The following is a 22,605-nucleotide window of genomic DNA, read 5'->3' on the forward strand; positions in this document are numbered from 1 at the left end:
GCAACAATATAGCAAAGTGATCTGCAACATTTATTACTGCTCACACATCAGCAGGGTAGCTGGGGGGGGGGGGGGCGCGGGGGCTAACTGATCTAGGCTTGGCCCTGGCAGCTCTACCGGGGATGTCTGCTTCTCAGGTCTGTTGATTGACTGACGCAGCTTTGTTCCATGGGTCATCTTCTTTGGGATGTACATGGACCAGTGGGATATTTGAGCCAGGTTCCTCTCAGACCGTGGCAGAGAAGCAAAAGAACAAACAAAAACATGTGAGACCTTTTCCAGTCTAGGCTCAGAAACCTCTGACTTATTCCTTTGGCCAGAGAAGTCACATGTCAAACACAAAGACAAGGGGTAGGGAAATCCACTCAGCCCCTTTAGTAGGAGAAGTGCAAAGTCACACGGTGAAGGGTGTGGACACAGGACCTGTGGAGAATTGGAGTTGCTGACCACATTAGGCTGACCACGTACCTTAACAAAGGCAATGTGAACCAAGGGCCAGAGCATCAAAGGGAGAAGTCAGGGCACAATTTAATTATTTGAGCCAACATACCAGCTCCCCTATGTTGTAACAGATGCTGTAATACTGGAAAGAAATCCTTTTCAATGGACATTTAAAAACCTGGTATCTGCACACTTACATGTCTGTTTGCCCCGTCAGACCTTCTCAGAACTCTTAAGGTAACCTTTAGTGACACCAGGAGTTCACTGATAACTTAGACAAAGGGATTGCCAAAGGCCACACAGACTTTGAGGAAAAGCAGAATATCAGATGCCACCTCGAGTGTTTCTGTTCACGGTAGCAGTCCCCTCCTCATTTTGAGAACCAGGAATTTCTAGAAAGGATGAAGGTTGGATATGAGATCTAATTCAGACGTAAAGACTGCTGTAAATAAGCTTGCCATGAAAGGTCAGTCCTCCTCCTGCTGACCCTTTTTTTCTACAGTGGTAGGGCTTCCTTACATTAGCAGCTGAGACCGAAATAGATTCCCTCCCACCCGCACCCACACCCACCCACCCAGGGGCTATATTCAGTCCTTTTCCTCCAGAATTGCGGTGGCTCCAGCTGAAACCAAAACCCGAAGTCCGCGGCCGACACAGGGCTTCTGCGTGGCTCCACAGCTGCACCGGGGAGAAGGCAAGGAAATCCGAAGCACCTTCGGCCACTTAGTAGCACTTTAGTTTCGGTACAGGAGGCTCGCCTCGTCACTGGAGTACGTTTGAAAACACTGTTTACTCTAAGCAGCAAATGTGAAACACGACTACTGCGCAGTTTAGAAGAGGGAGCACACGCATCGAGGGCTGAGTTGGTGAGGAAATCTTCACAGAGGGATCGCTCTGTCCTAGGGAGGCTCCTCCCTCTCCTACAATCCGCCCCCACCCTCAACAGGTGCTCTGCAAAGAGCGGCATTTTTTCCGGGCTGGGTTCAGGGACACTCACTGGCTTCAGGTGCAGCGACACTCTTCTCAGCCAGAACTCCAACTTAGCCACCGCCTCTGGACACTATCCACTCTGCCCCGTAACTTGTCCGGCCACTGGCACACTGCCCACTTGAGCATCTGTTCTCTGCACCCACCCTTCCTCTCTCGGGGGTAGCGCTGAGCACCCGGACTGCAGCCTACGCAGCCCCAGGGAGGTTTTCGGTGCCTCGCCTGTCCCACTGGGCCACACTGCAGAGCCTAGGGCGCTGGGTGAATCTGGCCAAGTCTCCCGGGCGTGGGGTTGAGATGCGGTCGTGATCTTAGCCACAGTGCTCTCTTCATCAGATTTCCGATAAACCAGACTGGGACGGCCCTCGGCCCTGCGCCCTGGGCAAACGCAGGATCTCCGTGGGCAGCTCGGGGCGGGGCCGGCGGGGGGTGTGGGGGTGGGAGCGGGGAGCGGTCTCCCCTCCCCGGCTCCCTCCTCTCCGGCCAGCCGGGTCTTTGGCGCTGAGCTCGCCGGAGGAGGCCGTCGGGGGGCGGGCTCGGTGACGTCCCAAGGGGCGGGGGGCGGCGCGCTGGCTCCGCGCCCTCCCCGCCTCCTTCGGGTGCCGGCTCCGTGGGTCCTCGGGAGATGCTGCCGCCGCCGCCGCCTTTGCGGTTTCCGTGCACGCAGCTGCGGGTCCCTCCGCTCCACCGCCGAGGCGCCGCGGCGTCCGAGGGCGCACCCGAGCCGAGCCATGCAGCCGGGAGCCGCGCTGCAGGCCATGCTGTTGGCCGCGCTGCTGGCGGGGCCCCGGGGCGCCACCGGTCGCCTGCTAAGCGGTGAGTGAGCGCGCTGGGGCGGGGGCTGGTTCCAGGTCGGGTTCCGCAGAGGCACCGCCTGCACCCCACCTGCTGCTGGCCGTCTTCGAGGCCGCGGCGCCTCTCCTGCGGCCCTCTGCAGGGGCTGGGGGCGTCCCCGCCCCGCTGGTGGACCCAGCCCTCCTGCGCGCCCAGCTTGCTTAGCCCAGCGGCTGAGACCCGCGCGAGTCCCTGGGTATCCTGGAACCCTCAAAGGCCGTTCCCCGCCCTGAGTTCCGGGCGGTGGGGGACATAGGCGGGGGGCGGGGGCGCAAATCTGCCCCAGGAGGTGCCCCCTCGGCCCCCCCTCTGAGTGCAGCCCAATAGTTGCCAGGACCCCGGCGCTGGCCGGGCTCACCAACTCTCCTCCAGCCCACTGGGGAGATCTCTTGCTCCTGGAGACGGCGGGTACAGTGGGGATTCTGGATCGGCTGTGCGCGGGGCACCCAGCCTGGTACCTCTAGTCTCTTCTCGGGGTGATGGGGGGCGCGGTGGGGGGAGGATGGCCAGATCCAGCTCTGGAACCAGAGCGCTTAGAGATCGGGAAAGAACCCTAGTTAGCGCGGGACAAGCCCCGCCTGACTCAGGGGAATGACTGTCTGCTTCCTTCCTCCTGTCGTGCCACTGCAGCCTCGGACTTGGACCTCAGAGGAGGTACAGTGCTCTGGCTTCTAGCCTCTTGCGTTTGGTCTGCATGTCGGGGGTGGGGGGTGGGGGCGGAGAGAATGTCCGTGCCCCTTTCTCAGGTCTCCGGGGCGCCGACAGATTGGCGGTAGGGGATGGCGGAGAATGGCAGCCGCCACTGCGTTATCCCTGCTTGCGGAGCTGATGGAAAGGACCCGCAGTTGCTTTCAGGATGGGGGTGGACTGCCTGGTGGCAGAAGGTGGGGGGTGGGAGTGCATCCGAATAAAGCTGCCTGGGTCAGGGCTGCATAGGCTTTGTCCTAGGTCGTGGGGAACAGAAGCCCTCGCCCTTCCCCTTCCTGCAAAAGAGAAGAGAGAGACACTTCCTGAAGGCAGGGGAACCAGATGCGCCTCAGGCATCCTTCCAGCTCTGGCTCTCTGGCGCTCACCCGCTGACTTGCGCTGAGGAGCCGGGCTGGACCATACAGGAAATTCGTTTAAGGTGTTATTTGTTCCCTTGGTAAACCCAGGGCAGAGAAGTGGGGACTGCCAGTAAATTCAACTCCAGTTTCTGTCATGCTGTGGCCAGGTTGTAGGTCCCTGGGGCTCATTTTCCGTCCGCCCCCTCATTTGGAGCCACCTTTAAAGAATCACAAGAGCTGGGCTAGGCCAATACCCTCTCCAGGCAGCATTCCAGCCACAGCGTCTCTGCCCTCACCCTCCCTGGAACACCTTCTTAGTGCGAAATGTCTTGCTTTTGAGGCCTCCTAATTTGCTAATGTGCCAGTCCTGTTAGAGTTCTAGCAATAACAGAAGAATAACAAAGAAAGGGGAGAAGATGCAAAACTCTTATAACTTGTTGCTTATTGAGGATGTCCTTACAAAAGCGGTAAAAGAAGCAATAGAAACAAGAATTCGCAGGAGTCTTCTGGGTTATCTGTATGTGCTCCCTTCCCATTTAGCACTGAGAATGCCGTTAAGTGTAGCCTTTGCCCCGTATTCTGGACACTATTGGGAATAACGAAAGCTCTCTGTTCGCCGCACGGCTGCAGAACAAATTAGGAAAATGAGAACGTTCCTTGAGGGCTGGGAAGAGGCTCCCGAACCAGAATCCTTCATCCTTCTGTCTGTGGTAGAAATTCACACCCACAGCCCACAGTCTGGCTCTGACATTGCGAGGGACTCCCCTTGTTGAAATGTGGTTTTCACTTGTACGCTCAGGTCCAGAAACATACGCTGTGTGCTTCTGCAGGCCAGGAGCTCGTATTTGTATCTGTATTCCCAGGACCTAGCACAGTGCCAGGCACAGAGTGGACACTCAGTACATGCTGGTCGAACAAAGTTCCAGTGCAGCAAGGCTTCAGGCACCCAGATGCAAGCTAGGGTGGGATGTTGTTCCTCCTCAGTAGAATCCCACACATTTGTCTCAGTGTGGGATTCAGTCCTTCTGGTGCTCAGTCCTTCTGGTGTCGGTCAGATACCACACGTCACATAGGCTCCCAGTGCAGCCTGAAACTGCGGTGGCGTGGGCACTGGGCAGCATAGTTCAATGGTTATGGGCTTGACTCCGTAACCAGAATGGCCTTCCAACTCCAGCGAAGATACTGATAGCTGTGTGACTTTAGCCAGATTATTTAATGTCTCTGAGCCTCAGTTTTCCCATCTGTAAAATGGGGCATAAGCAAATCTACAGCACAGGATGATCAGGAGAGTTCAGTGAGATAACATATGTAAATGCAAAAGCCCTTAGCGTAGTTCATGCCACATGGTAGGAATTCAGTACAACTTAGCTGTGTCTTGAAGCAAGTTCAACAACAGACAACCCGCACCGACCTGATGCTCTTAGCTTCTGCTCACACCACAGACTGGGTGACATCTCAGTCCTACTACCTAGGCAGAGGGTTCCAGGATAGAGGAGCCCACACCCAACTTCAGAATACCTCTCTTACCTGAAGGAAGCACCAAACAGAGGTAGCTCACGCTGAACCACACTATCCCCTGAGGCTTCCCGATGATGTGCCAGTGTTAGATGTGTGGCTTGGGGTGAAACCGTAAATCTTCATCTACCTGTGCTCTAAAGGATAGTCAACAATGTCTGCTTTTCAAGAATCTGTAACGGAACGAACGAAACGTGGAGTTCTTACACAATATAAGCGTCAGGGTTTAAATCACTGCATCTCCATGCCGGAAGGGGTGTTAATTTGCTCTGAGAAGCTAAACGACATTACACAGTCCACCGATGAGTAATCAGAATCCCTGCCCAGGGATAGCGCCATTCCCATGCCCTGGTATACTTCGGGGAGTCCTGAAATAGGCTGGCTTCTATCTTCTCTAGGGCAGCCGGTCTGCCGGGGAGGGACACAGAAGCCTTGCTATAAAGTCATTTATTTCCACGACGCTTCTCGAAGACTGAACTTTGAGGAAGCCAAGGCAGCCTGCAGGAGGGATGGAGGCCAGCTGGTGAGCATCGAGTCTGAGGATGAGCAGAGACTGATAGAAAAGTTCATTGAAAACCTCCTGGCGTCTGACGGCGATTTCTGGATCGGGCTCAGGAGGCGTGAGGAGAAACAGAGCAATGGCACAGCCTGCCAGGACCTTTATGCTTGGACCGATGGCAGCACGTCAACATTCAGGTAAGTGTGTGGAATCCGCGGCAGCCAACTCACTTGACGTAACTCAGAAAGGGGTTGGGCTGAATCCGTGGTGCCAGGTCAGTGGGGAAGAGGAGAAGACCCAGCCAGGCAGAACCCTGAGGGGACAGCACCAGAACAGCCACTGACCAAAGCAGTGTGGTGCAGGTGGTGGGATCTGTGCCCAACTCATGTCCCAAGAGCTCTGTCCAGGTGGCCGTGGCCCGGAAGCGTTGTTTTAATAGCAGGTGATGCCTGAAGTGAAATGGTTCTGGCTGTCCAGCCTTTTGGATTAGAACCCCAATGAGAAATTGAAGGTCTGTGGAGCTAAGACTCAATATAGGGCTCCCGACCACAGGGCCCGGATGGACCAAGAGGGGACTTGAGGGATCCCGCATTTTGGAGGGCCCTTGTAAACCCACAGCGCCAGGACTTACTGATTTCACACCGCACCCTGGCACCATGGCTTTGCCACGGTCCCTCCCTAAGAAATGCAGTGACATGGATAAACATCAAAAGGTAGCAAAGTCAAGAGGCAGACATAGACTGGAAAAGTGTAACAAACTACAGTGTTACTAGATAGAGAGTTTATAGAAGTCATTAACACACTAAGAGTTTCTGTAAGTCAGTAAAACCCCAAAATATAAAGAGGCCAAAGACCTGAGCAGACCGTTGAAAAATAGAAAATCTAACTGGTGAACAGTCACATGGGGAAAAGAAGTTTGAACTCATGATCAGTCAAAAGAATGCGGATTAGGGGAGCCTGGGTGGCTCAGTCGGTTAAGCGTCCGACTCTTGATTTCAGCTCAGGTCATTCATGATCTCATGGAATCGAGCCCCGAGCTGGGTGTGGAACCTGCTTAAGATTCTCTCTCTCCATCTCCCTCTGCCCCTCCCCTAACCCCTCCCCCCAAAAAACAAAGAATGCAGGTTAAAATACATGATTTTACCTGTTACATTTAAGACAGCTGATCATCCTCTGTCAAAGTCTACCCATTGCGCTGACCACATCCACACCTTCCAGGAGTAGGAGTAGCCCCTACAGGGTTCTGGGCCTCTCTTCCTGGGAGAAACTTGAAAAAGGCAAGTTCTTAGGATAAACTGTACTTCCCATCACTGTCGCTAGTCCCAGGGCCACAGCTGATACTCAGTGACCTCCCTCCTCTACTGCAGCCCAGATTCCCCTCTCTCTCTGCTCAGGGAACCTCCAAGGCTTACCTCGTGGCAGGGACCCAGACCCTCAGCCCTGAGGAATGTGAAGCCCCAGTCAATGTGCACTTCTCAGGCTGGAGTGACTGCACTTTTCCATCTGCCATCCAAATTGGGTGTGTGAATACCCACAGGAACCCAAGGAGACAACCTGGATGCCAAACATTTCTCCCTGCCCAGGATAGGTGATAGCATAGCTACATCCTCCTGCAATGGGGGCCCGTTTCCTCCTACAAAGGTAATCACTGCTCCTCTTGCCCAAGTGGCAGCCATCACTCCTAGTTTAATAAGACTTTTCCAGGGGCGTCTGGGTGGCTCGGTGAGTTGAGCGTCCACCTTCGGCTCAGTTCATGATCTCACGATTTGTAAGTTCAAGGTCCATATCAGGCTCGCTGCTGTTAGCCTGTCAGCGCAGAGCCTGCTTTAGATCCTCTGGCCCCTCTCTTTGCCTGTCCCCCCATTGCACTCTCCCAAAAATAAATAAATATTAAAAAAAAAAAAAGACTTTTCCTAGATCTCCTGGGGGAAGTATTTCCCCTTTGGGTCCTGGGACATCTAAAACCCACAGAGCCCAGCATTGCAGAGACAAGAAGCACGGATTCCCCAGAGGGTCACTACCAGTGATGGTAAGCAAGCCTCCTCCTGTTTCCACCCCCTGGCTCCCAGATCCATGTGTTCTTGCTCTTGGGGATACGGGATGATACTTGAGCCTTGGAGGATGTTTTGGAGGATGATCCTGCCTCCCTGCAAAAGTATTGCCTCTAAGCTAGTGCTTCAGCTGTGTCGTCCATCATTCTGTCAGGCTGGCAACTTCCAGATGCTGCAACATGTCATATGACTAGTAAATGCCCCAGCAACAAGCCCCTGCCACCCCTCCTTTGCTATAAAGTAGGTCCCATGGTCCAATGAGGTGTCATTTGGGATTCTGTCCTGGTAGATCTAATACTACGTAAGCTCTGGATAGCGGTGCTGACTGAGGCCCTGCGGCAGGAAAGGCAAACCCGTACCCAGGTTGTACGTCTATCCCTGTCAAAGTGAATCCTTGCCCCTTTCAGGATGGAAGGAGTCCAGTGCAGTCAACTTGCCACCGAACGCCAGGCTGGTGTTCTAGGATTGGTGTTCCTTTAGGGACTTAGCTTTGGTCTCCGTTGCTGGAAGGGTCAATGTTTGGCAGTAGCTAGATCAGCCTTGGTGAGTGGGAGTGGGTACTGTTGAACCCATGCATAGTCTCCATCCCTGCCACCACGGCTACTGTAGTGAGTGTCTGTTGTGCCCCAAGGCAGCTGATACCAGGCTAGCTGACATCAACGGGCCGAGTCGTTTGTCTCCCTGGTCGTTTAGTGCCTCTTCAGTGCTCGAGGCTTTCTGCCGGGTTTTAACGTGTGATAGATCCTCATACTTCATACCTATTCCCGTATGTCTATTCGCATCTTCCTAGCCAAGAGTTCCCTATCCCCAAACTTCCCCTCTTTCTTTCTCCTTTTAGACTCCTGATCCGCTGGCCAAGTTCTGTGCCTTACCCCTGAGTCCCTATATATTCTGACCTCCAGTAACTTCTCTTTCTGTGCCAGGTAGTTGACTAAGTATACCATCTAAGCTCTGGCCAATGGGAGGATGTCCCATTACCACTCGGTCTTTCAAGGCCAACTCTGAGTGGGGTTGTAGTGCAGCAGCCGTCCATTTGGAATTGTACTCACATTCTTGGCTGATCTATCAATGAACCGAACTCAGGCACCTCTATCAACTAGTCATAAGGGGTTCCCTTATGCAGCTATTGGTGTAAGCTGATGGAGAGTCTTTGGAATGACAGTGCTAGAGGCTATGGCAGCCTGCTCTACGTGCTCATACAGTGCCCTTTGGTCCTGAATATATATTGATTCTGGGCCTTCCCATCCCAGGACTGGGTGTGTCCAATAGTACCTCACTCACAATGGGTAAGTTGAATTGCACGGTCTCTTGGTGCTCCCTGCCTAGTAGCAAGCCAGCAGCTGCCTTGCAAAAGGTGATTATCTCTCTGTTTCAGAAGACATGACCTTGCTATAGAATCCTAGGGGTTTACATTGTGATTCTCGCATTGGGGCTTGTTACAAATTCTGTGTGGCATTATTTTTCCCATCTGGATACCTCTGCTAATAGGATCTGCTAGATAATAAGTCTGCTTGCACTACAGCCTAGACCTGCTTCAGGGTCCTTTTTCTGCTCTTGACCTCACTCAAAGCTGGCCGTCTTTCGTGTCAGCTTATATATGGGCCAGAGCTGTGTGTCCAAGTGAGAAATATGCTGTCTCCAGCACCCAAAGGTGTTACGCTTCCTACTTCACATTACTCTAAGATGCTTCAAGATGCAATATTCGTCCTTTAATATGAAAGGGATGATCTGGAATTCCCTAGATCACTAGAAACCTACACATTTTCATGAAGTGGCAAGCTCTTGAATCTTCATAGCGTTGACATGTAATCCTCTGGAGCACATGAGTCTTCCTAAGCTCTTCTGGTTCAATTAGCATGATGTCAGAAATATAGCAGACCAGTGTGATTTTCTGCAAAATGTGTAGGTAGTCCAAATCTCTTCATACCACATTATGACGGAGGGTTGGAAAATTAATATAGTTCTCAGGCAAGATGATAAATGTGTATTGTTGTCCATTCCAAGTGAATGCAAATGGTTTTTTATTCTCTTTCTGATGGAAAATATTGTGTTTACCAGATCTGTATTGTGGGTACCCAAGGGCAAGTTAACCTGCTCTAGCAAAGACACCGTAGATGGCACAGAAGCTGTAATTGAGGCTTCTACTTAGTTGTATTTATGCTGTTCTAGTGTCATCCTTCAGGATGCATCTGGTTTTTGTAGGAGCCGGACTAGTGAATTAAATAAAGGTACGATGGCGAATAAGACCCTTGCATTGTCTAGAATGGTGGTACCATTTTCTGTGATCTTCCCCTCGGTAAGATACTGGTTTTTTTATTTACTGCTTTGGAGATGTTGGGGAAAAGCAAAGTCTCAGAAGCTTCTACTTGACCTTGTCCACTATTACAGCTCTTACCTCACAGGCTAAGGAACCAACGTGGGACTATACCAACTACCAACTATGGCAGTTCAAGTCATATATCTGCAGACTGGTAAATGACTGCTGGGTGGGTCCCACTGTGAGCTGGTCCTGGGCCAGAGCTCTACTCAATACCTGGGCTCAATATGCTCCCACTCTAATGGGTAGTCTTGATGATGTTTCAAGTCTTTGAATATCAATGTCACCTTGCATCCTGTGCCCAACAGTCCTTATGATATTTGGGTATCTCCTTTCCCCCAGTGTATGGTTACTCTACTAAATGGCCATAGGCACCTTTGGGAGAACAGGAAAATTATCCCCATGTGTACCAACCATGGCGTTGCAGGGTCCTTCCTCCTGACGACCTGGCCTCTTCTTCTATCAGTGAATTCCAAGCCTGAGACCTGGCTCAAGTCCACAGACCAGGTGCCAGGCATAAAATTCCACCCATTCCATCATCAGTGCAATGAAATAACATAAAGCCATAAGGCCAGTGGGGAAGAGAACAAGGCAAGTCAAGTTAGGAGGTCCACCAACTGGGTTGGAAAATGGCCTGGAGGTAACTAATGGAGTAGAGCCCAGCCCAAGTCAGGGCCCCCAACTGCCCAGGCACAATGTCCAAATAGTGCTGCGAGTTCAGTTATTGTCCAGGCAAATTCAACCCCGTAGGCATAGCAAAGGACCTTCCCTTTGGTGGAGGGCAACACGGCCCTCAAGCAGAGCCGTACTGAGGTGCTGCAAGGAGACCTGTCTCTCAGCTGCCTCTTAAGGAGGGGCTCTGACAAGATCCAGGCAAAGCAGCAGGGCCCAGCTAAATAATCTGAGCATGAGGGTGAGATCGGGGCCTCAGAAGGAAGCAGCTCAGGTGGGTAACCACGCAGACTATAAAACCCAGCCCTGAATCACTGCATGCAGTGAGTGCTCACAGCATTCAGACTCTCTGTGGAATCCAAGGCCCTAAAATGGGACCCATATACTCAACTGGGTGGCGGCACCATTTAATTCCAAGTACCACCGGATAGTGGAGCTCAGGCTGCTAACGGAGCTAGGAAGACAAAGGCAAGAAATGTGGCAGCAGAGGCTGAAGGAGGGGCTCATCCGCCTGATGAAGGGAAAACAAGATAAAAGCTGAAATTAGACTAGGGGGGCCCTCTGCTCTGTCCCTACCCCCTCACCTGCCTTGACGGCCTCTCCATTTTGGAAGGTCTTGCTCAGATGCTCGAATTTTCCCTCTACTTCGTAGGGCTAGAAAGGCAGTTATGACGGTTGAAAAGCATAAAGAGATATGAGCGAGGCAAGCTCTGGCTGAGAGGAGCCATGCCTCTTGTCAGTGCGTCTGATTTCTACAACAAAGAGAAACAAAAGCCGGTTCGCAAAAAGCAAGCATAAGATCATCCCAGACTGCTTCTTCTCATAATTGCTTTGCAGACGTCATATGGTAATATATTCCTCCCCGCAGAGAGCCTGTGGCAAATGTCAGATGATTGGTTGAGATGGCCACCTTAGAAAGCACGTGGTTCTCCATACTGGCAACACTTCAATTCCTCCCTGTGTTCCTGTCTCCTGACGCAGAATCCTACGTCCATGGTTCACTGGAACTCGATGGGAAAAGTCTGGGGCTTCCTTCTCCAATTGTCTCCATTGTTGACCCCTTTCCTGCAGGAACTGGTACGTGGATGAGCCTTCTTGCGGCAGCGAGGTCTGCGTGGTCATGTACCATCAGCCATCGGCACCTGCTGGCATCGGGGGCCGCTACATGTTCCAGTGGAATGACGACCAATGCAACATGAAGAACAATTTCATTTGCAAATATTCTGATGGTAATGAATCCTTCCCCAAGTCATGTGGCTGAATCCCCAGCTGCCTCTCTTATTTCATAAGCAGCTGCTAGTTCCCAGAATTTGTTATGTGGTCTCTGAGAAAGCTTGTTGGGAATGCCAGCGGTGTTGAGCACTCGGGAATGCAGTGACAGTTCCTAGTGGAGGAGTACTTCTAGCAAAGGAGAGGAGTGTCTGATGCTAAGAGAAGGGATGAAGAAAAGAAAGGGTCTAATTTATGTCTGACAAAGCGAGAATCATGACAAGTTCAGGAAACAAAAAGCCCTCTAAGTGGACAAATTCTTATTCTTTCCACATGTGAGGTTGGCTGTAGGAACTTGGAAAAAAAGAAATATGAAAGGAAGCTGGCCATTGTTCCTGCAAGTCTTCTAACAGCCATGTGACATTATTTTCTGGGGCTTTAAGGAAACAGAATAATGACCCGAGGAGGTACATAATGGAGTACACCGATTTCACTGGCCTTGGACAGATAGCGGTCACCTTGAGGAGCAGGCTTAAACCACCTTGCAGATTCACCTGGCGTTGGCTTCTAGGTCTGTTAAGGTTTTTCAATTGGCTACAAGCCTGCAGTCTCACTCTCCTGGGGTTTCCCAAACTCCCCCATCGTAACTGGCTTAGATCTAAACTTAGGTGATTTTTTTTATCTGTCCCTGAAGTTTCTCAGATCCCTAAAGCCAACAGCTGGGTCCCAGCCCTCACCTTTCCTGGTGAGAATAATCCTGTCATTCTAAACTCTTTGAACTGGACTATGCTCTTGCCCTGGTTTTTGCTGCTTAAGGTGTTTTTCCTCCCTCTCCCCCACCTCCGCCCCACCCCAGGGGAACTCCTCCCCACAGAGACCTGGCCCTTCCTGCCACACAGAGCTGACTCGGGCAGGGAGGTGGCTGAGATGGGGCTGGCTTAGCAAGTTGCCTCTTTAGAGCAGTAAAAGCAAAACTTTCCAGGGGCGCCTGGGTGGCGCAGTCGGTTAAGTGTCCGACTTCAGCCAGGTCACGATCTCGCGGTCCGTGAGTTCGAGCCCCGCGTCGGGCTCTGGGCTGATGGCTCGGAGCCTGGAGCCTGTTTCCGATTCTGTGTCTCCCTCTCTCTCTGCCCCTCCCCCGTTCATGCTCTGTCTCAAAAATAAACGTTGAAAAAAAAAAAAAAAAGCAAAACTTTCCATCGCTCTGTTAATTATGTCCTATCAGCTCTGTGGTTTCAAATGTTGTAGTTTTTAAACATTTTTTTGAAGGAAATGTGCGATTTTAAAAGTTCTTTTCATACCTTTTAATTTTTGGACTTTGAACCTAGCGTGTATATATGTGTATATGTGTATATATACATATACATACATATATACATATATGTGCATATATGTACATGTATGTACATATATGAAATATTCATAATATAATATTCATATATATACACACTATTCTTTGTTGCTTTCGCTATTACTTTTTTTTTTTCAACGTTTATTTATTTTTGGGACAGAGAGAGACAGAGCATGAACGGGGGAGGGGCAGAGAGAGAGGGAGACACAGAATCGGAAACAGGCTCCAGGCTCCGAGCCATCAGCCCAGAGCCCGACGCGGGGCTCGAACTCACGGACCGCGAGATCGTGACCTGGCTGAAGTCGGACGCCTAACCGACTGCGCCACCCAGGCGCCCCAACTTTTGCTATTACTTGAATGACACCGAGTCCTGACAGGAAAAAGATGAAAAAAAAAGATGTACAGGATTAATGAGGAGAGTATAATAAAAGGATATTTACAGAAGTGTGGCAAAGAGAAAGAGACGGTGAGGGGCCCAGGGACTAGCCACAGGAGGACGCTGTTACTACCCCTGAGCCCAAAGGAGCAAGTGGAGAGAATGGTTTTAGCAGAACCCCGAGCTCCCATGAGCTTGGAGTCATGGAATAGGACCCACCCACCAGAAGCCATAACCATAAAATGCAGCGACTGTCAAACCGCGGTGGTGATGCAGGAAGGGGAGTAAGCCTGGGGAGTAAAGCCTGGGACCTCTCTCTGCTCTCCTGCCTCTGCCTCCCATCAGCTAAGCCCAGTCGGAAGTGAAAAGGCAAGGGAGTCCCAATAACACGATGCATAGACGTCAGCCTCCTGGGACACAGAGGAGGGCAGACTAGATCTGGCAGAGGGAGGTGAGCACGTGGAGAAAAACCAACACGTTGTCTTTATGTGGCCACCCATCTCCAGGATGAGTTCATGCACCTTAGCCATACAAGAAGCTGCACGAGCAGCTCTCTTCACCTCCACTCCCCCATTCCCCTGTGCACGTTGTGAAGCTGTCCACCCCCCCCCATTCCCCTCTGCACTCTGTGAAGTTGCCCAAGAGCTCTTGACTGCTGTTCCCTGTGCTTGAAACACTCCTCCCCTTTCCCAGACAACTCATCCTCACCTTTGGGGTTCACGTTGAACATCACCTCTCAGAACGACTAAGTGCAACAGGTGATCGTGAAGTAGATCCTGGAGGATGATGATGGTTTTGTATAAAGCGCAGCTTTAGGACAATTGGCAGAATTTGCATAAGGTGCATAGATTAGGTAATAGACTATAAATGACAATATCTTGGTTCTGATCACTGTTACTGTGGTTATGTAAGAGAACCCCTCCACACACATATGCATGTGTCTGTATGTGTTCTTCGTACATATGTGGGTGTATATGTAGGTATAAGTAAGAATATAGATAGACATAGAGAGATACAGAGAGACAGAATAATTAAATAAATGAAATATGATAAAATTGTAACTTATGGGTGAAGGCTATATGGGTATTCCTTGTAGTATCCTAGCAAATTTTCATAAATCTGCATTTTTTCAAAATAAGAAGTTAAAAAGAAATCTCCTCTGGGAAACCTCCCAAGGGCCCCTCAAAACCAAGTTAGGTGTTCCTCCTGGGAGGATCAGAGCACCTCACACACACAGTATTTTAACTGCCTATTTATAAGTTTCTGCCTTTCACTACCTGGTTGACGTGAGGTCTGGAAACATGCACTTTGGAGCAATGAATCCCTGCACCTGATGGGCTAGGGGAAGGTCGTCCAGGGCGGTCCCAACAGGAAGGCACACCATCTATTATGCTAGAGTAGCAAGAGACTGGTTGAATAACATCTAAAACTAGACAGCATGACCACGTAGAGCAGGTGGCACGCTAGCCAGGGCTGAACTCTGGCTTACGTCTGAGGTGCGCGAAAGGCGTAGGTGTATCCAGTGAAAATGAGAGACAAATCATCTGAGGCAGTGCATTGCAGATACATCGTAGGGAGTGATGGAATGCTGCGTTCGTGTTGTGCCATGTTTAATGCAGTTTTGCACCGTGGATGGGACCATGGAGGGACAAGAAAATGAATACATCATGTGATGTTCTTGAATACACTATGTATTATCATGTAATGTCACAAATTAGTGTTTGTTAATATCATCCTGTGTTTCCATATGCTATGGCCATCCCAGAGAGCGTAAGGACTCTTCTCGTTTGCTGTTGCGTCTCCAGTACCTAGCTGAGTTTGTCTCCTTGCAATTTTAATTTTCACATGAGTCGTTTGGGTCAAATCCCAGTTCAGCTGCTCAATAGCTATGAGATTCGGACAAGTTATTTACTCTCCCTGTACCTCAGGCACCTCATGTACAAAACCACCGTAGTAAGAGCAACCACCTCATTAGGCTGTTATCAGGGTAAATCATGTTCGTTTTTATAAAACACTTAGAACATGATGTTTCTATCATATAGCAGGAACTATATAAGTGGGTTTTTTTTTTTAAATAAACGAATGGATTTGCATTGCACACACACTTACAGGAAGATGATTAAAAGTTTCCTTTCTGAATGAAACTTCAGAATGGCCTTGGCATCCTGGGCTTAGGACTGTGAATTCCGAAATCACACCCTTAAGGACCCCATCCCTATGAATGCCAGAGCATCTGATTAGCATGAGAGATTTACTACCAGTACCTGAGGGTCACACACTCTCAGCCAAAGGTAAAAGTATTCAGTGTAGATGTTCTGTGCAACCTGATTGTCCTGAGGCTCTTTGCAACATTTTGAATGACTCAGGTTCTGGATCACCAGTGTCTGCCTTGGGGCTGGCAGTGGTCTGCTTACCTACCCCCCTACAACCACTTCCACTGCTTGGACATTGTGTTTGTTACCCTCTAAAACATCCCTAGTGAGAGTTGTTAAAATGTCTTGGATTGCTTTTTCTTTTCTTTGCTTTTCTTCGTCTTTTTTTTTTGGATTGTTTTAAAATTGAGGCCTGAGTGTAGCTGGGGAGGGATAGGGATTACTGTTGAAACTGGATTAGCCATATGTTGGGTGATGGTACATAGAAGTTCATTATACCAGTCTTTCTATTCTTGTTTATATTTGGAAATTCCCATATTTAAAATTTTAAAATACTTTGGGGCGCCTGGGTAGCTCAGTCAGTTAAGCGTCTGACCCTTGATTTCAGCCCAGGTCATAATCTTACGGTCATGACTGCCTGCATCAGGCTCTGTGCTGACAGCAAAGAGGCTGCTTGGGACTCTCTCTCTCTCTCTCTCTCTCTCTCTCTCTGTCCCTCCTCCCCTCCTCTTTCTCTCTCAAAAATAAACTTAATGAAATAAATAAAATTTTAAAATACTTTTTTTAAAATACCCAAGTAAAGCTGGGGGAAGGCTAGTCTTGGTGAAAAAGTGATTCTTTTGGCTTGCTAACCCAGTTCCTAGCATTGAGTAACACAAAATAAAGTTTATCGGAAGACTGAGTAAATAAGTGGATGCCATTATTTGGCCAGTTTCATTCAGATGGCATGGAAATTTACTTATTATTTTCATATTTGTTTCTTTCTGCCACAGAGAAGCCAACAGCTCCTTCTACAAAGCCTGGAGGTAAGCTATCATTTGAGTTGGGTTCATTTGGACTGTTTCACAGGCCCCCTTTATGGGTTTAGAACCATAGGTTCTTTAGACCAGATTTTCCAACAGAAAGAGCGCGGGTGTTAAGTCATGCCTTTCGGAGAGGTAGATGCCGCGTGCAACCCTGTCGAGTAGTTCATTAATCTCTCCCTGGCGTTGCCGATTTCTCCCAGAGCTGAAAAGCAACAACCACAAATTCAGTTTGGGATGTGACTTGTCATTACTGACAATCTGAGAGGAATAATTCCATCTAATGAGAAAAGAAGTGAGCCAAACGGATAATTTATGCTCCTAGAAGTGAGTCATTGGCCCTTCCCTTTGGCACCTCTGTATCTTATGTGCCTTGACGCCAGCTGCCTGCTGTCCGTTTCAGTACATGATTCTTGGCAGCAAAGATCTCCCCAGGAAGATGAAGGCAGTTGAACCTGTAGGCCGGCAAACTCAACCCCTAACTTTTCTATGCTTTTAAATGGCCCAAGTCAAACTGCTCCTCTTTTTGGGGGATCCCACCCACAACCTGGCCACCCTCAGAGACTATCTGGATTATGAGGCCTTTTCTCTGGGGTCTCAAGTCGGTGTGTCTGTCTCCAGGTGAAGGAACAGAGCCAGCAACACCCATGCTTCCAGAAGACACAGGGAAAGAAGATGCCAGAGAGACTTTTAAAGGAAACAAAGGTATGGACCCAACTCTCCTGGGGGAAATAGATGACGGGACTCTCCCGATCACAGATGACCAAGGTTACACTTTCTACTTTGTTCTGTCCTGTAGCCACTTAAAAAATGAACTAGACAGGGCATCTGTGACTTTGCAGAAAGTGCACGAAGTTTTGGGGTTTGTAGTGAAACCACAGGGGGAGAGTAGTCGGCCAGGAGGTGAAATGCCTGCCTGAGGATGAGGATAGATAGGGCTGGGGGACGCCCAGCAGTTGTGGGTGGGGGCAGGGTACCGAGAGAATGGCTGTAGAGGAACAAAGGGGAAAAACCCAGGCCGTGAGGCCAACAGGTCCGACCTTGACATTCGCTTGTGAAACAAATAGAGGAAATGGACACAAACATTTCACAACTGGAATCAAGAAGGATCAGAGAAAAGGGGGGTGATAACTGGGAGCGCTGATGGAATTTCCACCTGGACTCTCTCCTGGAGTCTCAAAGAGGGAGATCTGGGTTTATGTGGCTGGGCAACTTTTAAAAACCACTTCATTTCTCTGTGCTTTAGTTTTCATGTTCTGCGTGACACAAGTAACGCCATGTGTCTCACGTATCCGAGAGCCTCACTGTGGCCGTCAAATGAAATCGGATATTGTAATACTGCAGTTCAGTTCTGGCATTAGCCACGCCAAGCTAGGACAGAGCCCGCAGGTTAAGGGCACAGTCTACAGCAAGTCACTTCAGACATCAGTCACAAGTCCAGGGGTCCCCAGGCCACCCCCACTTCTGGTCAGTTGGCTACAAATCCAGAGGATGCCCACAACCCCCTCAGGTTTGATAGCTCACTAGAACAACTCACAGAATTCAGGAAAACACCATACGTAGGACTGCATTTTATTGTAAAGGATACAGATCACCACCAGCCAGCTGAAGTAACAGGTAGGGTAAGGTCCGGGAGGGTCCTACGTGGGGAGTTTCTGTGTCGTCTCCCTGGGGAATCAGGATGCATAATCACCCTCCTGGCACATCAACGTGTTCATTACATAGGCATGATTGATTTGGTCATTGGCCATGAAATTGAACTCACTCTTCACGCCCCCTCCTGTCCTGAGACCCCCGAGGAGCCCCCTTCCTGAGACATCTTACCAGCATAAACTCGGATATGGTCGGAGGGGCTCCTGAATAATAAAGTTACCCCTATTACCTGCAAAATTCCAAAGATTTAGGGCCTCTCTTCCAGAAGCAAGGTCAAATTTTATTATACAACCAATAAAATGTGTTAAAATGCTTTGAAAAAAGTACAAAGGGCTCTACAGAGGTGGGTGACGTTTTCAGTGCTCATCGGTTTTATGGCGGCATTTAAAGTGGGTTTTGCTCTGGGCTCTTTGTTTGTGTGGTTGTTAGGTTTGCAGCCTCACAGGAAAACAAAGCAACAGCTTCCAGAAGGTTGGGAACCTTGGACCAGTGGGAGGAAGAAAGGGGTCAGGCCCCAGTCCTTGATTCCTCCTCAAGCCCCATGACAGAAAATTCTTTGGTTCTAAGTCTTAAAGGATAGGTCGGGATAACAGACCTCTGAATGTCCTCCACAGTCACTGCTCTTGGTCCCAACTGGATCCAATTAGTCTTAGTCAGATTTGTTGGAAGGTTACAGTCTGATTCATGGGCTTCATGTGACCTTCTCTTTCCTGGTAACAGCACTGAGACTCAATTCTTCTTCCCTCCCTCTCTTCCCCACCCCACCTTGGGAACTACCATTTCTGTCCCGAGAGCCAAAGACATCAACACTGCCCAAGCAGCCCCTGCTTTGTTAAGGGACAGGAAGGATAAGAAAAGAGAGTATCTCTTTCCTCTGGGGAAAAAAAAAAACAAATTTAATTCAAAAAATGCCTTTCTGATATTTTGCAAGAGACTCCAACACTTAAACTTCTTTTCTCTATTACTTAGGATAACAAGATAGGTAGAAAACGCTCACTTATTGAAACTAGAAGACTTTGCCAACTGGGTAACTGTATACCTATTTCCTTCCAGGAATGCGCTCTTTGAAATACTCTATGTTGATTATGCTTTTTTAAGTCTGTTTTGAAGCATGTAAAAACCACTGATGCTGATAATACGCAATTTTCTTTTCAGAAGCTGCCTTAAATCTTGCTTACATTCTAATCCCCAGCATCGTCCTTCTCCTTGTGGTCATCACAGTTGTGTGTTGGGTTTGGATCTATAGAAGGAGGCAAGTAAAACTGTCGTTGTGTGAGTCTTTGTATCTTCTGGACTCTTTGAGATTTGGACATTGCTCTGTTTACTTCATTAAAAAGCCATAGCGGCCCCAAGAGAATCACCATTGCAGATTTGAGAGTATATTCTCCGATGGGCTCAGGACATTCAGAAGTACTAAGCATTTGTGCTTAGTTGTGACTAAGAGAGTGATCTTATATTCTTTCATTTTTGTGTAAGGAAGATTTTACATGACTTGAGGGGTGAAACTGTGTTATTTGCCTACTTTGTATACACACATCACTCAGCACAGTACTTCCATGAATGAATACTCTCACTCCAAAAATGTTTGTTAGTTGGGGGAAGGAATAAATAGTGAGCCATTGAAATATGACTGTTCCAGAGCCTTCTGGCAAACACCTGCAATGAAATCACTTTATTAAAAATGAAATAGCTCAGTCTCTTAAATGGACTTTCTTTTAATTCAATATACAATTATAGATTGCTACCAAATAGCTCCACTAAGTAGCCTAGAGGACCTCTATTTATGAATCATGGGCCACCATTTTTGAGGGACCCACAGCTATTCTCAGTTGCTTTTTTATTCCCCATCATCATGCCATACATAGAAGAAGGCCAGTATGCCCATTTTACAACAGAAAAACTAAGGTCCAGTTTAAGATTTGGCTCCCTTCGATGACCATTTTAAGATGAATTAGTAAAATACCAATGCTTAAGATTTGACTTGTGTAAACCTTTGTATTTGCTTTAAGTTTTGACTTGTTTAAGATTTGACTTTTTAAGTTTATAGTCTTGATTGGACTTTAAGATTTGACTCCCTTTGATGACTATTTTAAGGTGAATGAGTAAGATATCAATGCAGAGTTGACCCTACAACAACAAGGGTCTGAACTGTGTGGGTCCACTTATACATGTTGTGGGGTTTTTTCCAGTAAATACAGTATAGTACTGTAAATGTTTTTTTTCTTCTTTATCACTTTCTTTTTTTTAATGTTTATTTATTTTTGAGAGAGAGAGAGAGAGATCACAAGCACAAGCAGGGGAGGAGCATGAAGAGAGAGAGAGAGAGAGAGAGAGAGAGAGAGAGAGAATTCCAAGTGGGCTCCATGCTGTCATCACAGAGCCCCACATGGGGCTTGAACCCACAAACTATGAGATCATGACCTGAGCTGAAGTTGGACGATTAATCGACTGAGCCACCCAGGCACCCTGTGATTTTCTTAATAACATTTTCCTTTCTCTCCCTTACTTTATTGTAAGGAAACAATATATAATACATATAATATGCAAAATATGTGTTAATCAACTATTTACAGTATCATTAAGGCTTCGGGTCGGCAGTAGACTATTAGTGGTTCAGTTTGCCGGGAGTCAAAAGTTACATGAAGATTTTCAACTGTGTGGGGGGTTGGCACCCCTAAGCCCTTCATCATTCAAGGGTCAGAAATAGAACCTGCTTCATTTAATAATAACTTCCTTATAGGATCATTAGAAGGATTAATTCATGCAGAATGGGCTTACAGTAAGCAGTCAAAAATATTAGCTCTTACTATGATTATTTTTATTAATTGATTCTCTTTGATCTAAAAAGAGAATTCAGTTAAAAGTTACAAATATATTTTCCAACCGCTTACTCTGCAGTTGTTTTTGTTTGTTTTGGTTTGGTTGGTTGGTTGGTTGGTTGGTTTTAATTTCCCTTCCTTACTCTATCTATTTAACACCTCGCCAGGATTTGGGAATTGTGACTTTGAAGCTGGAGTCTATCTCAGGGGGTTTTACCTTTTTTTTGTGCCACAGACATCTGTAACAGTCAAATGAAGCCTATGGACTCCTTCCCAGAACAATATCTTTAAATATATTACAATAAAATATATTGGATTACAAGGGAAGCCATTATACTGATACAACAGTTTAGCAAAATATTTCCAAAAATGATTGTGATTTGGTAATACACGCATTTCTTTATTAATGCTTCCTTATCTAGTAGTGGATATGATTACCATAATTTTGAAACAGAGATGAGTGTAAAATATTTTAAGGCCTCTATGGCAACTGTGATGTGATACGAAAATAACCTGTGATTTCTGTTGGTGATCGAGTCAAAGGTATTACTAATTCTACTCTAGTTTGTTGCCTACATTCAGAATTGAAGGACAGGCTCACTTTCACTTGGAGATGAGTTTTTTTTAACGTGATATTTTTCCCCATCCAATTCTATCCATGGACCCTCTGGGAGCTCTGAGGAGCCCGGGATAACCACCTCTGTTCTATGCTCTTGCAGCAGTGAATGATAGCTACACAATCGCTTTGAATACAACACTTCCCCGTTTTGTTACCCCACCTCACCCCACCCCGAAGCCCTGACCTGTAAGTTTCGGTAGGTGAGAAGGACAGTGTAGTGATTTCCCAGGCTGGCTTTCTCCTGCCTGAACAGGAGACACGGGGATATTCTCAGTCCCCTCGTCTAAAATACTTGGCCCCGCTTTTCTCTCCTCCTAGGAAAGGGGAGCAGCCAGGCCCCAGCACGAAGGAGCAGCACACCATCTGGCCCTCTCCTCATGCGGGTAACAGCCCAGACCTAGAGGTTTACAACATCATTCGAAAACAAAGTGAAGCCGATTTGGCTGAGACCCGGCCAGACCTGAAGAACATTTCATTCCGAGTGTGTTCGGGAGAAGCCACTCCCGATGACCTGTCTTGTGACTATGACAACATGGCCGTGAACCCATCCGAAAGTGGATTCGTGACTCTGGCGAGCGTGGAGAGTGGCTTTGTGACCAATGACATTTACGAGTTCTCCTCAGACCGAACGGGGAGGAGCAAGGAGTCTGGATGGGTGGAAAATGAAATATATGGTTATTAGGGCACATGAAAAACACTTGAACAAATGGAAATGGGAACGAAAAGAGGAGCAAAACTCTCCTATTTTCTGTGAGGAAAAGAGAATGTGTATGAAAATGCTCAGTTCAGGTCTTGGGGGTAAGCATGTGACCCCCATTAGCCCCTGTTGGATCCCCAAGTTTGGCCAAATCCCCAACCCCAGCTCCTCACCCAGATCAGCCTTATGAGAAAGCACCTTGCCCACGGTCAGGCACTTAGTAGAAAAGAAATGTCAATCGACTGGTTCTATCTGACTTTCAAGGGAGAGTGACTTCCCTGGCAGGGATAAGTTTGGGGCTGTGGGACTTGGGAAAGCCATCTCTGGGTTCTGGTTTTCTCGCT

The 22,605-nt window shown here is 48.3% G+C and overlaps 1 protein-coding gene across 1 annotated transcript; it reads left to right on the top strand.

Moving 5' to 3' along the window:
• The first annotated feature begins 5,166 nt into the window (after positions 1-5,166).
• LAYN (layilin) lies at positions 5,167-22,605 on the top strand. Its single transcript, XM_032594981.1, has 6 exons — positions 5,167-5,519; positions 11,434-11,591; positions 16,444-16,476; positions 17,095-17,178; positions 19,282-19,378; positions 21,883-22,605. Exons 1-6 carry the CDS (start codon positions 5,167-5,169, stop codon positions 22,244-22,246), a joined length of 1,089 nt encoding a protein of 362 aa, XP_032450872.1. The 3' UTR covers positions 22,247-22,605.

Source organism: Lynx canadensis, chromosome D1 (genome assembly GCF_007474595.2).
Source record: "Lynx canadensis isolate LIC74 chromosome D1, mLynCan4.pri.v2, whole genome shotgun sequence".
Lineage (NCBI taxonomy): Eukaryota > Metazoa > Chordata > Mammalia > Carnivora > Felidae > Lynx > Lynx canadensis.

Excerpts from the sequence above, each read along its gene's own strand:
- LAYN (XM_032594981.1), top strand. The coding sequence starts at position 5,167 with ATGCCCTGGTATACTTCGGGGAGTCCTGAAATAGGCTGGCTTCTATCT. Across the intron at positions 5,520-11,433 it reads GGCAGCACGTCAACATTCAG|GAACTGGTACGTGGATGAGC; the intron begins GTAAGTGTGTGG and ends CCTTTCCTGCAG. Across the intron at positions 16,477-17,094 it reads TCCTTCTACAAAGCCTGGAG|GTGAAGGAACAGAGCCAGCA; the intron begins GTAAGCTATCAT and ends GTCTGTCTCCAG.